Source organism: Eucyclogobius newberryi, unplaced genomic scaffold (assembly GCF_026437365.1).
Source record: "Eucyclogobius newberryi isolate DKJ021-1_F unplaced genomic scaffold, fEucNew1.0.hap1 SCAF_22, whole genome shotgun sequence".
Classification (NCBI taxonomy): domain Eukaryota; kingdom Metazoa; phylum Chordata; class Actinopteri; order Gobiiformes; family Gobiidae; genus Eucyclogobius; species Eucyclogobius newberryi.
In genome coordinates this window covers 21,874,818-21,892,871 of record NW_027315857.1, presented here as the reverse complement: position 1 = coordinate 21,892,871, position 18,054 = coordinate 21,874,818, and the positions used below count along the sequence as shown (strand labels likewise).

The 18,054-nt window shown below is 43.8% G+C and overlaps 2 protein-coding genes across 2 annotated transcripts; both read right to left on the bottom strand.

Moving 5' to 3' along the window:
• Nucleotides 1-2,077: 2,077 nt before the first annotated feature.
• LOC140372078 (butyrophilin subfamily 3 member A2-like) lies at nucleotides 2,078-8,429 on the bottom strand. The gene is made up of 6 exons (XM_072459357.1): nucleotides 8,409-8,429; nucleotides 7,915-7,978; nucleotides 7,028-7,369; nucleotides 6,667-6,945; nucleotides 2,918-3,034; nucleotides 2,078-2,822 (listed from the first exon to the last, which is right to left on the bottom strand). The coding sequence occupies exons 2-6, from the start codon at nucleotides 7,967-7,969 to the stop codon at nucleotides 2,179-2,181; spliced, it is 1,437 nt and encodes a 478-aa protein (XP_072315458.1). The 5' UTR covers nucleotides 7,970-7,978; nucleotides 8,409-8,429; the 3' UTR covers nucleotides 2,078-2,178.
• Nucleotides 8,430-9,336: 907 nt separating this feature from the next.
• LOC140371533 (uncharacterized) lies at nucleotides 9,337-14,931 on the bottom strand. The gene is made up of 5 exons (XM_072458703.1): nucleotides 14,583-14,931; nucleotides 14,222-14,500; nucleotides 13,768-13,884; nucleotides 12,677-13,672; nucleotides 9,337-9,374 (listed from the first exon to the last, which is right to left on the bottom strand). The coding sequence occupies exons 1-5, from the start codon at nucleotides 14,911-14,913 to the stop codon at nucleotides 9,337-9,339; spliced, it is 1,761 nt and encodes a 586-aa protein (XP_072314804.1). The 5' UTR covers nucleotides 14,914-14,931.
• Nucleotides 14,932-18,054: the final 3,123 nt, after the last annotated feature.

The window sequence follows — 18,054 nt, the reverse complement described above, 5'->3', positions numbered from 1 at the left end:
ACCATGGACTCTAGTGAACTAAAATATATATTGATGAGTAAAAATGCATAATGTATATTCATATATTACATGTTAGATTAAAAAAATACATTTACATTAGGCTGAGCAAAATATTGTCTGTTTGCCGTAACCCGACCAATGAAACTAGCCGACTGAAAAAAAAAAAAAATCTGCATTTTGTTGAAAAAACGCCAAAATATTTTATTTTTCAATTATTTCGCCGACTCACCGACCGATCTTTCCTGAACCACCGTGTCGAATATTTTTATCACACTGGTAAACCTGACTTTCATCTCATAGGACTGACAACGCACTGCGCACCATATGCGTGTCATCATTTACAGTCCTCCACATGTGTCTATAACAAAATAGAATGCGCGTAGGGGTTGTCATATTGCCGTTTACAAACTGGTTTGCCCCTGTCGACGCCACTGACATTTCCATAGTAATGTCACCCTCTGTCAGGGTGGGAAATTTGACCTACGCAGATGCATTCTGGGATTGAAACACCCAGCGTCATCACAACAAACGTGGCGGCGCCCGTGTCCCCCGCATGTTCCCCCCGCTCGCCTTAGCTACCAAAATAAAGGATAACGGCGTACAAAAGGTCGATTGAAATATCTTAAAATCGTGAGATTTAGTCTCCCGATCGGGTCGATAGAGACGTTTTCCATCATTGACTGTTGAATTCTGACCCCTGGTGGTCACTCCGAGTCAAAAAATGACAAAATTTGGATCTTTTTTTTTGCCTTCAAAGTAAAAAAAATAAGAATTTGCCTACCGACCGAGCCACTTGAAAAATGTTGACTCGGGTTACAGGTAGCCTTAGATACAAAAATATGATACTTGATGATACTGAAATATAATTTGCACATATTTAGTTGCCAATTCAGTCATATGAAAACATAGCATCATTAGTGTAACATGTAAACATTGCTGTTCACCGTGGACTTAGAAGGATCTTTTTCTAACCTGCAGCTCAGTACTTTCAGTCAGAGTGTATATTTATACTCAGAGAAGGTCATAGGTACACTATCCTTTACAGATGATTATTCAGGTGTAGTGTTTGTGTACTTGTGTACTGAAAGGTCCTGGCTGACATGGGCCCTTATGGGCAGGTAGAATACATGAGGTCTGATGATAGTACTGAGTACACATGAGGTCTGATGATAGTACTGAGTACACATGAGGTCTGATGATAGTACTGAGTACACATGAGGTCTGATGATAGTACTGAGTACACATGAGGTCTGATGATAGTACTGAGTACACATGAGGTCTGATGATAGTACTGAGTACACAGGAGGTCTGATGATAGTACTGAGTACACATGAGGTCTGATGATAGTACTGAGTACACATGAGGTCTGATGATAGTACTGAGTACACATGAGGTCTGATGATAGTACTGAGTACACATGAGGTCTGATGATAGTACTGAGTACACATGAGGTCTGATGATAGTACTGAGTACACAGGAGGTCTGATGATAGTACTGAGTACACAGGAGGTCTGATGATAGTACTGAGTACACAGGAGGTCTGATGATAGTACTGAGTACACAGGAGGTCTGATGATAGTACTGAGTACACAGGAGGTCTGATGATAGTACTGAGTACACAGGAGCAGTACCAGGCTGTGCTGGATCAGCCTCATCCTCTCCACATCCAAATGGAACTGCTGAACCTGGAGAACTCTGACATGTTCAGGCTCATTCAGAGCTTCCAAACATGTTGTGGGCCTACGCTGAGCAGAGGCTGCTGCACTCGCACTAAACACACTCTCTACATGTAACTGCCTCACAGCCTCATGCTGCAGGATGCTAATGTTCAGTTGTGTCGTGATTTCAAACATCAAGACGTAAAGTTGGACTCGAGGTGTGAGAGTTACAGTGAATATTTAGTGTTTTAAATTATAATGGACAAACCTATTAATACTTAGTCTTGCTTTGATTACATGTTAACGAGTTAATGAAGGTCCAAGTTCTCCTCAACATGCTAGCATGTTATTTAAAAAAGCATTGTTATGTATTTATTTAGAGAGAGGAGAGACATTTGGCAAACATGGCCAGGAGACAATCCCACATCACCAAAGCACAAAAATAAACTCTAATTTATAGTTGTTTTTGGGTTAGTCAGTTTGCTTTCTCACAGTAGTGTAATGTACTAATGTATACAGTTTATTCTTTTATTCTATTGCATGTGCCTGATCCTCGTCTCTGCTCTTGAGGGTTTTCAGAATTGATGTTCATATTATTTAATGCAGTGGTTAAATCATCCTCATCCACAATCTCCGGTTTCGTCTCCTCATTTTTTGTCTCGTCTTTTGTCTCCAGACATCCCATTACTTTTTGCATTTGTTTTGTCATTATCTTCATCTCTCCCTCCAGCTTTCCTTTCCTCTCACTTGTTTTCCTAATGAGCTCATCAATTTCAGACATTTTTCCGTCAGTGATTTTCATAATATCTTCAAACTCTTCAATTTTCTTCTGAATTTTCTCAAGTTTGGCAGCTGTTTCTTTCTTTCTATCTGACATCATTATCTTCTTTGACTTCATCTGGTTTTCCATCTCTTCTTTTTCAAAGTTGAGTTCATAAATATTTTGATGCAGTTTTTGTTTGAGCTTTAGAAGGAACTCTTTTTCCCCTTTTAGTTTTTCACACAAATGATTCACAAAATCTAACTCTTCTATAATCTGATCTAAATCCTCCTGAAGTTCAGTCACTTTTTGGTCTTCACTGTGACTTTTCTCTTTCTGCTTCATCAGAGGCAAAACTTCTTCACAATCTTCAGGTTTGTTTCTTGCTGTAAGAGTCTTGGTTTCTGTGCAGAGAGTCCAGAAGTTTAAACATCAGCATTTTACTGAAAACTACAATAAAACCGTATAACCGTAAAGTGAAGAGTAAATCAAAACTTACTGTTGATTTTGAACTTCCAGACGACAAAGGAAACAGCAGCAGCAGCAACGAGACACAGCCCCAAAGCAAAGAGGAGCCAGGCCACAGCGCAGGAGGAGCAGGCCTCCAGGAACTCATCTGGACACAACAATATTCATGTCTCAGAACACAACTTCACTGACAGTTGAAACATATCCTCTAATACCAATGATCCAGTACATTAGAGGTCATAGTCACGTCTGATACTTTTATTCATGGGTTTCAGTCACTTATTTGTTGTAGTTTCCATGTTGAAGACGTGACACGTGATGTTTCCTCTGTTAGAAAGTCATGAAAAACAGAGCATGAAAATGAAAAGGTTTGACACTTGAAGAGGACAGAAGTTCTGGGCTTTGATCCTCATCGAGTCGCTGACAGAGATGGTCAGCCTCCAATCGTGAGAGGTACCGATGTTCCCCCTGGCTACAGGCTACTGTGGCCCGTCCACAAAGACAATACGATTACGCCCAGGTCATGCGGCTCCAGGTGTGCTATTCCTGTGCCAACACCGTGACCGCTTGTAAAAAAATATCCACAAGAATCCCATCCAGCAATTGTCCACACATGTTGTTCAGTCCCGCTGTACGTGACAAGGCCGCAGCGGATCTGGACGTGTCATTACAAGGCATTAGAAAATATGCAAATTTAGGACCCCAGAGCGCCTGTAGAGGTCATTAAAACACTGTGACTTCAACCAAGCTTCAGCAGCAGAAGTGAGTGGAAAACAGGCTTCATCCATCCTTCTTCTTTCACTTATCCGGGGCCGGGTCGTGGGGGCAGCAGTCTAAGCAGGGACTCCCAGACTTCCCTCTCCCCAGACATTTCACCCAAATCCTCCGGGGAGATCCCGAGGCGTTCCCAGGCCAGCTGAGAGACATAGTCTCTCCAGCGTGTCCTGGGTCTTCCCCGGAGCCTCTTCCCGGTGGGTCATGCCCGAAACTCCTCCCGAGGGAGGCGCCCAGGAGGCATCCGAAACAGATGCCCGAGCTACCTCAGCCAGAGGAGCAGCGGCTCTACTCCGAGCTCCCCCCGTGTGGCCGAGCTCCTCACCTTATCTCTAAGGGAGCGCCCAGCCACCCGGCGGAGGAAACTCATTTCGACCGCTTGTATCCGCGATCTTGTTCTTTCGGTCACTACCCAAAGCTCATGACCATAGGTGAGGGCAGGAACGTAGACCGACCGGTAAATCGAGAGCTTTGCCTTTCGGCTCAGCTCCCTCTTTACCACAACAGTCGATGCAGCGACTGCATCACTGCAGCCGCTGCACCGATCCGCCTGTCGATCTCACGCTCCATCCTTCCCTCACTCGTGAACAAGACCCCAAGATACTTGAACTCCTCCACTTGGGGCAAGGATACCCCACCCACCTGGAGAGGGCAAGCCACCTTTTTCCGGTCGAGAACCATGGCCTCGGATTTGGAGGTGCTGATTCTCATCCCAGCCGCTTCACACTCGGCTGCAAACCGTCCCAGTGCATGTTGCAGGTCCGGGTTTGATGGAGCCATCAGGACAACATCGTCTGCAAACAGCAGAGATGGAATCCTGTGGTCCCCAAACCGGACACCCTCCGACCCCTGACTGCGCCTAGAAATTCTGTCCATAAAAATTATGAACAGAACCGGTGACAAAGGGCAGCCCTGGCGGAGTCCAACATGCACTGGGAACAGGTCTGACTTACTGCCGGCAATGCGAACACAGCTCCTGCTCCGGTCATACAGGGGCCGGACAGCCCTGAGCAAAGGGCCCCGGACCCCGTACTGCCGGAGCACCCCCCAAAGGACACCCCGAGGGACACGGTCGAAAGCCTTCTCCAGATCCACAAAGCACATGTGGACTGGTTGGGCAAACTCCCATGAGCCCTGGAGCACCCGATGGAGGGTATAGAGCTGGTCCAGTGTTCCACGACCGGGACGAAAACCACTTTGCTCCTCCTGAATCCGAGGTGCGACTATCGGTCGGATTCTCCTCTCCAGTACCTTGGAATAGACCTTACCCGGGAGGCTGAGGAGTGTGATCCCTCTGTAGTTGGAGCGGGTGATCCGTACTTTTATCTCTACGCGTCTTGACAACTGTAATGCACTGGCTTTTCTGTAGCTGGCCCTAAACTTTGGAACGCTCTTCCTCCCACATAAAGACTGCACCTTCAGCTGATGCTTTTAAGTTTTGTTTAAAAACGCATTTTTACTCACTGGCATTTAACCTGGCATGAGAATTGTGTGGTCAACTGGCTGTCTTTCATTATTTCATATATTTTATGTTGTTTTCATTTAGTTTTTATTTTGTTTGTACATATTTATTAATTTTTTATGTATTTATTTATTGTTTAACATATTTTACTTGTGCTTGTTTTGTACTCTGTGTAGCACTTTGGAGACTTTGTTTTGGTAAAATGTGCTATACAAATAAAGTTGGATTGGATTTGATAGTTGGAACAAACCCTCTGGTCTCCCTTCTTGAACAGAGGGACCACCACCCCGGTCTGCCAGTCCAGAGACACCGTCCCCGACCGCCACGCAATGTTGCAGAGACGTGTCAGCCAAGACAGTCCTACAACATCCAGAGACTTTAGGTGCTCAGGGCGGATCTCATCCACCCCCGGAGCCACTCAGGAGTTTGCCAACAACCTCAGTAACTTCAGCGTGGGTGATGGACGAGTCAGCCTCTGAGTCCCCGGTCTCTGCTTCCTCTTCGGAAGACGTGACTGAGGGATTAAGGAGATCCTCAAAGTATTCCTTCCACCGTCCGACGACATCCCCAGTCGAGGTCAGCCGGTCTCCACCCGCACCGTAAACGATGTTGGTGAAGCACTGCGCCGAGAATTTCCTTGGGGCCCGACTGATAGTCCTCCTCCATGGCCTCCCCAAACTCCTCTCAGCCCCGGGTTTTTGCCTCTGCGACAGCACGAGCCGCGGCTCGCTTGGCCTGTCGATACCTGTCAATGACCTAAGGAGACCTACAAGCCAGAGTGGCCTGATAGGCCTCCTTCTTCAGTCTGACCACATCCCTTACTTCCGGTGTCCGCCGCCACGACAGGCACCGGAGACCTTGCGACCACAGCTCCGAGCAGCCGCATCAACAATGGAGGTGGAGAACATGGTCCACTCGGACTCAATGTCCCCAACCTCCCCCGGGACATGGGAAAAGCTCTCCCGGAGGTGCGAGTTGAATACCCTACTGACAGAAGGCTCTGCAAGACGTTCCCAACAGACCCTCACAATGCGCTTAGGTCTGCCAAGTCTGTCCGGCTTCCTCCTCCGCCAGCGGATCCAACTCACCACCAGGTGGTGATCGGTTGACAACTCTGCCCTTCTCTTCACCCGAGTGTCCAAGACACGCGGCCGGAGGTCAGATGACACGACAACAAAGTCGATCATTGACCTCCGGCCTAGGGTGTCCTGGTGCCATGTGCACTGATGGACACCCTTGTGCTTGAACATGGTGTTCGTTATGGACAATCCGTGACTAGCACAGAAGTCCAATAACTGAACACCGCTCGGGTTCAGATCGGGGAAGCCGTTCTTCCCGATCACCCCTCCCCAGATGTCACTGTCATTGCCCACGTGGGCGTTGAAGTCCCCCAGTAGAACAACGGAGTCCCCGGTCGGTGCACTGTCCAGTACTCCTCCCAAGGACTCCAAGAAGGCCGGGTACTCTGCTGCTTGTTTTTTGAGTTCAGCTCATGAAAAAAGGGAGCAAAAAGAAAAGAAAGAATATGCATTCGCGGGCCTCACCTGTGAGTCTGAGCTGAGCCTCCCTGCTCTGGCCGCTCTCCTGCTGCTTCACTCTGCAGGTCAACGTGTTCCCGAGCCTCTGCTCCACACTCAGTCTGCTGCTCACACTGAACAGCTCGTCACTCGCTCCTCTCTGAGCCTCAGTCCTGAGCAGAACCGTCCCCTCTGAGTCCAGCCACTCCAGCTCCGGCTCCGGGTACCAGCCCCTGGACTCACACCTCAGCACGGGAGACCCCGAGCGCTCTTTGGTCAGGCTCAACGAGACAGGGGCCACGGACACTGGAGACAGGAACAGTCAAAGAGCAAAGAGCGAGAGAAGGGAAGAGTTCAACTGGGAGAAAAACACACAAACAGCACTCACCGACCAGCAGAGTGACCTCTGCTCTGGTGTTCATCTGGGGGATGAAGCACTGGTACGTCCCTCCGTCGCTGGACTTCACTCGGGTCAGACTCAGGGACATGTCCCCCTTCTGCAGCCGGCTCTCGGACAGAGCTGTGCGGCCCAGGTACAGGGAGTTCTGGTCCAACATGAGGGCCAGGCCGTCGCGCCGGATGTGGATGTAACGTGGAGTCAGGTCTTGCCGCGCCCACTCCACCACCAAGTCCCTGAGGTCTTTAACGGGGTCCAACTCACAGGGAAGAGTGACATCACTGCCAACGGACGCTATGATTGGCTGAGACGGAGCGATCATTGTGTACTGACCTGAGGAAATCAAAATAAATGATGACAAGAGCAAAGTAAATGTGTTTGTGCCAAAGAATCAGACAAATAAATCCTCTGTTTGACGTTTGTGAATATTCCTTTTGGATGTTTAGTATCAAAATATCTACCTATTCACTTTTATTTATTTTTTATAATAAAATTGTACTTTTAAAAGTTATTTTCAGACATACTTTTACTACTTGAGTAACACATTCACAGTGAAACAATATCAGTTTGGGTTTTTATTTGTCAAAAAAGTGACAAAAGGTTTACGTTGACAATATTGAACATTTAGGAATTTCTTACACTGCTCCTAAGATATGATATATTATTATTTATTATCTGGGGTCTTTCCTTTGAAATTACCTATTTTTATGCTTTATTATTTATTTTTTTCCTTCAAATTATTTCCCCAAATACTTACAGTAACAGTTCTCTCTAAAACCTATGACCAAGATTTCAAGTGGCTTAAGGAAAAGAAAAAACGTGATAATCTACTATTGTTTCAGTACTTTTGACAGACAGAATCCATGTTCTGTACTTACTCCAGCAGAAGTGAGCCTGCATGAGTGTGAAGAGGGACAAATGCAGCAGGAACATGCTGAAAATCTGAGGAAAAAACAGTCAAATCACTGAAATGAACTCATCACGTGAGCTTTTTCTCATTATAAACACATTATTAATCACTTTTCTAATGCTTTTTTGCTGCATTGATTATCATCACATGACTCGTGTTATTAGTCATTTCTGTTGTAAGTTTTTAGGGCGCGTCACTGACTCAAAACGAAACTGAAAGTAAAGCGCACAGGCTAAAAACACGATTAAAACCCGTTTTAGAACAACACACGGCATTAACGCGACTAAAACAACATCTGTCAGTAACGTATAGATGCAGTTGCCATGCCAACAGTAAATAACAGGTGACATATCATTTATTATGGCGCAAACGTGGATGAAACGCGCACGTTTGAGCCTCGCGCACTGAAGATAAAGACACGAGACAAAGGATCGTCTCAAGATTAGAAAGTCGTAAAATTACCTTGTATTGGACACGATTATATGTTCGGGTCAGAGTAAAGTTGGCACGTTTCCTGGAGCAGGACGAGCTGCGCCTCGACTCTCCCAGTTCAGTCAAGTCAGATTCACAGAGTCGGACTTCCGGTGTCAATGGCTCCTAAACAATAAAGTCTTTACAGATCATTCACATGCTAAAACACTCATATTTACATTGCCAAGAGACTACAACCTCGTTTTTTAAAATCAGATGCATGTTTTGGGTGCAGAGAATTCCACTGCTCCGAATGTGCAGCCGATGATGATTATGAAATATGATTAAAAATGAAAATGAATCTACAATAGCTTTTTTATCATTGGATGTAGGGTCATTAAATCCACAGCACTTATCCATAATAACAATATCTACTACAACATTTATTTTACCCATCAGATGCATAATACATGTTTTTTATTATGAAATAGCCCTATATCCAATAATAACACATTCATTGAAGATTAATTTTCACATTTCATCATGAAAACATGTATAAAGTTTCCGATGGGTAATATAAAGGTTGTAGTAGATAGATATTGCTGTTATTGATAAGTGCTGGGAATTTGGTGATAACATTAAATAATAAAAAAGCTATTGAAGTTTGATATCCATAATTCATCATATTTCTGCGTAAAAACATGTATTAAACTTATGATGGGTAAAATAAGATATATTACCATTATTGATAAGTGCTGTGAATTTGGTGACTCTACATCAAATATTTAAAAAGCTATTGAAGATTAATTTTCATATTACATCATATTCCATAAATAAAGCTTCATATGGAACAATAAAGGTTGCTGTGGTGTCCATCGTGTTGTATTTATTGTGTTATTCAAATTGTATCGCTCTATTTAATGTTCCATTCCAGCTATAAAACGTTTCCATTTTTGGTTCTGCTTTTTGATGACGGTCCCTAAGCGCTCGGCTGCACATTCAGAGCAGTGGAATTCTCTGCACACAAAACACACATCTGATTTATAAAAACGAGGTTGAAGTCTCTTGGCAGTGTAAATATGAGTGTTTTGGCATGTGAATGATCTGTAAAGACTTTAGTGTTTAGGAACCATTGACCCCGGAAGTCTGAGTCTGTGAAAATGACGCTAACTTGACTTCCTTCGTCTCACTCTCACGTTGTCTGGGATCAGCGGTGGGAAAAGTACTCAGTAAGTACAGATACAAAGAAATACTTGGTGGTACTTTCTGTTTGGTTTGAGCTGCTGTTCATTTTCAGCACATTCATGGAGACATTCTACATTTTTGTACCTTGTGTTAGACCCACCTCAATGGCCCAAACTGTCCCACTTTTAGAAAACAATTAACTGAAAAACATGTTGATTAATCAGATTTAGCATTAGGGGAAATTCAAACATAATGATATGAGTTAAATCATGCACAGACCAGTCTATTAATTCTTATTAATGATGAACCTTTTGACTGTCATTTAAAAACTCATAAACCACCAGCTTTAATATGATGGACTCATTCAATGAACAGTTTGTTTTTGTTGTTTTCAGTTTTTGTTCAATTCTCGTTTTAGAATGGACCAATCTGCTCTTTTCTAACATCTATTTCCATCTTCAATAGTTTGTCCAAAAAAACAGGCCCAGTTTTGCCTATGACTTTGTGGTAGAGAATAATGTACATTATTTGCTGGTTGTAATAAAGATAAATATGTTATAACAAGTGTAATCCTGTTTCATGTCATTCATAAACTAAATAATGAAACTATTGTCAGACGTGATCATATCTGTGGTGTTGTTCTCCAGGTCAAAACACCAGGACAAAGGGCTAAAGTTTCATCAAGATAAACATCAACTTTTCTTTAAAAAAAATAAATTAAACAGTTATTATATATCTTACAAGTTATACATGTTTTACTTGTGGATTTACATTTCAACACCAGATGGCATCATTGCAAACAATTTAAATATTCTAAACATTCTATGCTATTAACTAAGTTTAAGTAACAAAAAAATCATTTCAAACCTCCAAAAATAATTTCATTTCTTTCTCTTTTATAATGCCAATAATTAATTTTACTGCAATTAATGAAACGATAACTAGCACCAAAACCTTAAACCTTTTTATTGTCAAATAAATACATAAAACAAAGAGTTAAAAAAGCATTTATTCACCATCTTATAATGTCACTTATTGAACTCATTGAATAAACAAATACAATATATAAAACTAACAGTTGTACATTTACAAGATAAGAATTAAAACACAAAAGTTCTCTATATTTGTCATTTGGTACAAAAACATTATTATTTCAGTTCAATCCCATTTCACAGTTAGAGAATCGTTAGTGAAGGATTCTTGAATTGTTTTACATCAAGTCCAACATTAAACATGATTGACACATATTTACTGAGACATTATTATTATTCGGCCCGAGCGCCACAAGCTGGCGAGAGGCCTATTAATCTCGTAAGGCCGTGCGAAGCGCTCGCCCACTTCCAAACACTCACTAACGCACTCCTTCACTCATGCACGCCCCGTGCATACTAATTAGTAGTAGGAAAATGGAACATTACCGTTGTAAACGGGCGAAGCCCGTGCAAAAGTGCGCACTAAACGAGCACTTTACATTGAGATGACGACCGCGAAGCGGTCGTCATCCCCATATAAAGCACTCATTTGCGCTAAGTAGCTCACGAATACGTTCCCCATCTCTTGCATGTTCCGTGCATATAAGCATGTAATGCAAAAATTGAACATTATTACTGTATAGAGGGCCAAAAACACAAAGTGGGCGGAGCCCACTCAAAATTAACGAAAGTACCCGTCAGTGACCAAGGACCCACACCATGAGGTAGGAAAGCGCGAGCGCTTTCCGAAAATGTATAGTTTATGATATTTGAAAAATGGGAAACATTGTTTTCGCATCGGAATATTATTCTTTCTTCTTCTTCTTCTCGGGACCAACCCCCCTATTTTTCACCCAGTGAACATTGACGAAAAGTCACAAAAATGTTCACACCTCTAAAAATCGTGCCTCTCTACATTCTGGCTATTTCCCTTTTCTAAAATAAAAAAATTGGCGCGTCAGCGCCCCCAAATGTACCAAAAATGCATTGAGAGATGGGAAATGACCCAAAAAAAATCTGATCGTAGAATCATGAAATTTGGCGCAGAGGTAGATGGTGACAAGAGAAGTAAAAAATATTATTACGGCAACGCCGTCCGCCCAACCAAATGTCGGCCATATTGCTTCAAAAATGGCTAAACATGACTTCGGAGTTTTTCCAAACGTCGTACTTTTACGAACTCCTCCCAGGGCGTTGGCCCTAAAAAGCTGAAATTTGGTGAAAATGCTACTGAGGAGTGGGACATCAAAAGTTATCCAAATTACATTGATACCTCTCACGGTCTCGGTGCGGCGAAGCCGCAAACTGTAGCTAGAATTTCAGAAATCTCCCATATTTAAAATTTCTGCCGTTTGCGCAGATAAAGTCCGAATTGCGTCAAATTAGAATCAGTTGTTAAACTCTTTGCCCTAAACCTACTTGAAGTGAAATAAATTCATTTGGCGCCACAGCGCCCCCTACAGATTTTACATGGAGGTTAAATGTCTAGTTTTGCGAAATTATATGAAATTTGACACACAACTCAATTTTAGCATCCCCATCAAAAAAGTCAATGAGACCCATGTCATAATTGTTATGGCGTTGCCGTAACGATGACCGAAACCTTTCATGTTATTCCAATGGGGAAATCGCCAGAACATGTTTACACTTTAGACTTTCACAAACTCCTCCCAGGGCGTCAGCTCTATTGACCTGAAATTTGGTGAGACTCATCTTCAGGACCATCAAAAGTTATCCACATTTTCATTCAAAGAGTCACGGTGTCTGTGCGGCAAAGCTGCACATTTTGCCAAGAATTCAAAATAAAATAGCTTTTTGATGGTAAAACAAAGGGGAGAAGATGTGACAGCGTCACAGATTCAGCAGTAGGCGTAATAAAAGGACAATTGGGGCGCGTTAGCGCCCCCTCCTCTTGCGGTGTGGCGGCGGCGTGGCGAGGGCTGATCATTGCCGCTTGCGGCTATATTTATTGTTATTATTATTACTAGCATTATTATAATTTTTAATATTAGTGTTGTGTATGTAAAGATTCCCATAGTTTAGTATATATTCACTTAGACTTTAATCATTATTGTTGTAAATTATGATGGAACTTGAAAAATGTTTTTTGCTTCGATGATGCATGTTTATCTTTTGTTTGTGTTTGTCCTTTTCTTTTCTTGCCTTGTTCAGCTGCAGTTGTGGATCCTGTTTCTCCTGCTTCCTCCTCCTGTGGCGGGGCGGAGCCTCCGTCGGCTCCTGAGGCGGAGCCTCCGTCGGCTCCTGAGGCGAGGCGGTGTCTTGATCGGCTCCTGTCGCGGGACGAAGAGTCTATCGGCTCCTGTGGTGGGGCGAAGCCTCTGTCGGCTCCTGTGGTTGGGCGAAGCCTCTGTCGGCCCCTTTGGCAGGGGGGGGCCTCTGTTGGATCCTGAGGCGGGGCCTCCGTCGGCCCCTGAGGCGGAGCCTCCGTCGGCCCCTGAGGCGGAGCCTCCGGAGGCGGAGCCTCCGTCGGCCCCTGAGTGTTTGCAGACATTTCCTCATGAAGTTCTCCATCATTAAACCCTGTGGTTCTGTCGTCGTGACCTCTGACCTCCAGTGTTTTCTTCTTCTCTTCTTTGGCCTCAGTCGCTTTCATTTGACTTTCATCTGTTTCTTGGTCGTTTCCTTTTCTTTCGTCCGTCACGACCACTCGCTCCGTCTCAGGTGGAGCTGCTGTCTCCAGACGTCTCTTCTCTTTTTGCACCTGTTTTTCCTTCTCCTTCTTGTCCCTCTCCAGCTTCCCTTTCTTCTCCATGGTTTTGTGAACAATCTTATCGATTTTAGACATTTCTGTGTCAACGTCTGTGATAAAGTCTGTAAACTCTTCAATTTGAATCTTAAGTGTCTTCACTTTCATACGATAATTTTTTTTTCTCTCTTTCTCCTTACGGTTGATCTTTTTGTCGAGATCGTGATTATATTCTACTAGTTTTTCTTTGATCTTTGTTAGAACATTCTTTGTTCCTTGTAGTTCTTCACTCAAACTTGCAGCAGCTTGTAACTCTTCTATAATCTGATCTAAATCCTCCTGAAGTTCAGTCACTTTTTGGTCTTCACTGTGACTTTTCTCTTTCTGCTTCATCAGAGGCAAAACTTCTTCACAATCTTCAGGTTTGTTTCTTGTTGTAAGAGTCTTGGTTTCTGTGCAGAGAGTCCAGAAGTTTAAACATCAGCATTTTACTGAAAACTACAATAAAACCGTATAACCGTAAAGTGAAGAGTAAATCAGAACTTACTGTTGATTTTGAACTTCCAGACGACAAAGGAAACAGCAGCAGCAGCAACGAGACACAGCCCCAAAGCAAAGAGGAGCCAGGCCACAGCGCAGGAGGAGCAGGCCTCCAGGAACTCATCTGGACACAACAACACAACGTAACATGACAAACTTTACTAGAGCTGAAAGATTTGACAACAATATATTTAGTCTGAAAAGCATTGGTTTTATATCACGTTTTAAATGTTCAGAGAGAACGTTCAAGAATCATTGTGGACGATTGTCACACGTTTGGGCTTGAGACATTCATCAACACTCACAAGTAACAAGATAAAATGTATTTGTAGACTTTCTATTTCTTTCTACATTACTTTGTCTGTAAATACCATGAACCTGTTTATGTTGAAGAGAAAATCAATAAATGAAATGAATAAGATGTGAGAGAAGTTATGAACAAGTGTGTTTCTGGGCCTCACCTGTGAGTCTGAGCTGAGCCTCCCTGCTCTGGCCGCTCTCCTGCTGCTTCACTCTGCAGGTCAACGTGTTCCCGAGCCTCTGCTCCACACTCAGTCTGCTGCTCACACTGAACAGCTCGTCACTCGCTCCTCTCTGAGCCTCAGTCCTGAGCAGAACCGTCCCCTCTGAGTCCAGCCACTCCAGCTCCGGCTCCGGGTACCAGCCCCTGGACTCACACCTCAGCACGGGAGACCCCGAGCGCTCTTTGGTCAGGCTCAACGAGACAGGGGCCACGGACACTGGAGACAGGAACAGTCAAAGAGCAAAGAGCGAGAGAAGGGAAGAGTTCAACTGGGAGAAAAACACACAAACAGCACTCACCGACCAGCAGAGTGACCTCTGCTCTGGTGTTCATCTGGGGCATGAAGCACTGGTACGTCCCTCCGTCGCTGGACTTCACTCGGGTCAGACTCAGGGACATGTCCCCCTTCTGCAGCCGGCTCTCGGACAGAGCTGTGCGGCCCAGGTACAGGGAGTTCTGGTCCAACAGGAAGTCAAGGCCGTTGCGCCGGATGTGGATGTAACGTGGAGTCAGGTCTTGCCGCGCCCACTCCACCACCAAGTCCCTGAGGTCTTTAACGGGGTCCAACTCACAGGGAAGAGTGACATCACTGCCAACGGACGCTATGATTGGCTGAGACGGAGCGATCATTGTGAACTGACCTGAGGAAATCAAAATAATGAACAGTAAAAAACTGTTGGGGCAGGAAACAGCTCAAGGGTTCGTCGGCCACCATCATGTCAAAGCACGAGCGTAGAAAGGACACCAGAGGGCGCTTTGGCAGCTTGATTTGATCAAACGTTGAGTGTTTAAAAAAATGCTCAAATTCCAACAAGTCATGGTGTTGGTTCCTACGTTTAGCTCAAATGATTAAGAACTCAAACAAACAGACACATTTCTGGCCCCTGAAGAACTGCCAACAGTGACAGTGAAGAAACACCTGTCATTTCATTTTGTGAACACGTGTTTTTGTCTTTACTTAATATATTTTTGTGCACAATTGTGTTTATTTCATTTAGTCTAAACTTACCCCAGCAAAGGTGACCGTGCACGAGTAAAAAGACGGTGAGCAGCTCCAGGCCCATTGTGAAACCCTGGAAACGAAAGAGTTCCCAACACCAGATTACATGCACAAATCATGATAAGCTACAACTTCATTACCAGGTTTAACGTTCCATTGACGCCACCGTTTTTTAAATCCGCACAAAAAGAAGAAGCGACATTGCCACATTATAATCATGTTATAAAATGGAATTCATACCTATTTTATTTGAAGTTGAATTTCCCCAGTTCAGTTCAGCGTGAGCGTCGGACTCGAGTCTTGCAGATCATAAAGTCTGTCTTCCTTGTTTCGGTGACTCCTGTGGAGGGACGGCGCTTATCTGGAGTGGACTTTGGACCAGTGAAAGTGAGACTCTGAGACAGCAGCAAGTAGAGGTTGAACAGAAGGGGACCCAGGACTGACCCTTGGGGCATCTCACAGGTCAGGGTCATGTGGTCTGAGACACAGCTACCAATTTCAACAAAGTACTTCCTGTCTTCCAGATAGGACCTTAACCAGTTTAGGGCGGGGCCAGTGATGCCCCCCAGTCCTCTAATCTCTGTAAGAGGATCCCATGATGGACAGTGTCAAAAGCAGCATCAGATCTAACAGAATTAAGACTTTGCACATTATTTACATTGTATTTGCCTTTAACTCGCACACATCACTTTCTACATGTCAGACGTTCCCTCCTCAGGAATTGCATCAGAGCTCCATCTACTGGCTGCAGAGGGAATAACATAGTTGAATTAAACTAACCGAGCTAGCCCCAACATGCGACGTTGGAATGAACGCAATTTGACGACAGATATTTAAGAACGAAGAGCCTTTTAGTTTATAAAACTATATTATTTGGAGTATTTTCGTGAGGCTTTTATGAGGGAGAGGATTTATTAATACATCATAGTTTTTTATTTTTACCCAGTTTCAAAAGTTGACTTTTCATGTGAGTTTATTGTCTTTTGTTCATTAGTGTGTTCAACACTTTGGTCGACGCCGTTGTGTCTTTCAAAGCCCCACCTCATTAGATTTCAGTCAACATAAAGACTAATATAAAGAAATGTATGTCAATATGTCTATTGCACTAAAAAGCTGCTTGTTTCCACGGAGACGTTCTTGCTTTGGCTGGAATGGCAAAAAAACTGATACATCTAACTTTTTATATCCGTTGTGCCACATTATTTTTTTTTATTTTTTTTTTTAAAGGGTAGCAGAGGAAGCTTGGCCTCTGATTGGCTTGCTCATGACCCCCCCAAACCTTTTCTATTCCCATTTCATCCAAGGCTTTACATTCACCTGACCACACACAAATACGTTCATGGGGACAGTGCATGTTAATGAACTTACATACATACATACAACATAAACATGCTGCAAACACAATGGTTAGTTTATTTCTTTCTGTAAAAAAACTTTCTGTAAAAAAACTGTATTCACTCTCACAAACTGTCAATTTTAACTGCACAACATGAATTAGATGTTACACCCAGACAGTTACTCTTGGAGGGCATTAACGTCGCACTTCCTTCTACTTCTTCTGCTTGACCCAAAGTATAAGAATCCCAAGGTACCGATCATGGATGAAATCATACTGAACCTTACTGTCAAGGCCGTCATTACTTGGCCTCATAATGCTTGCTCTCACTGCTCAACGTGCTCTCGAAACCTTAAATAAACACAGAGGAAACCTTTAGATAGAGTCACCTCTCAGGTTTGCAGACACTAAGACATAACAGCTTCCGCCATCGCGCCCACAGAGGCTACGCTGACACTTTAGTCTCTTAAAGTATTACAGAAAATAGTTTGAAACACGTAAATGACCTGTGCAGTGATGAATGTCCTGGTGCTGGTGTTGACCGTTCATAATGGACTGAATGTTTTTGTTGTACTGTCTTATTTGGATAAAGAAATGAATAAAAAGTAAGGCAAAAAAAAGAGTGTTCATCATGTGGGGTCATCAACGTTACATAGTATTAATTCAGCAAAAAAAAACAACAACATTGTGGACTTCTTCTGCTTCCCCGGTACCACCATCACCCGGGACCTCAAGTGGAGGCCCACCATCAGCTCCCTCATCAAGAAGGCCCAGCAGAGGATGTACTTCCTGCTGCAGCTGAGGAAAGCCAATCTGCCAGTGGAGATGATGGTGCAGTTCTACACGGCCATCATCGAGTCCATCCTCACCTCCTCCATCACCTCCTCCATCACCGTGTGGTACGCTGGAGCCACAGCCAGGGACAAACAGAGACTACAGCGCCCTCTGCTGAGAAGGTGATCGACTGCAGACTTCCATCTCTGCAGGACCTGGACGTCTCCAGGACTCTGGGACGAGCAGGTCGGATCACGGCAGTTTCCTCCTGTGTCGTGGATTCATGAAGCGTGTGGGGCTATGTAGGTTTGGATTCTGTTTTCCCTTAATAATAAAAACCTTGATTTAAAAGCAGCATTTTGTTTTTTCTTTGTGTTGTTTTTGTATTTAAATGTGTTTGATGATCTGAAACATTGTAGATATCACTTCAGGTTTTACTCTCGTGCTGCTGGCGCTGACGTGCAATCGTGGTGTCACTTCTGTCAACACAAAACTCTCACAACTAAAAATAAACAGGTTAAAATGAAGCGGAAGCGTCACTTCAGTCAGAGGCAGGTCTCGGTTTGAGCTGACATGGACCTCACAGCTTTCCCCGTCTCTCTGAGTAAGTTTCCGATGACAATTTAATCCATTTTTAAAAATACTGTACTTTGAAACCTCT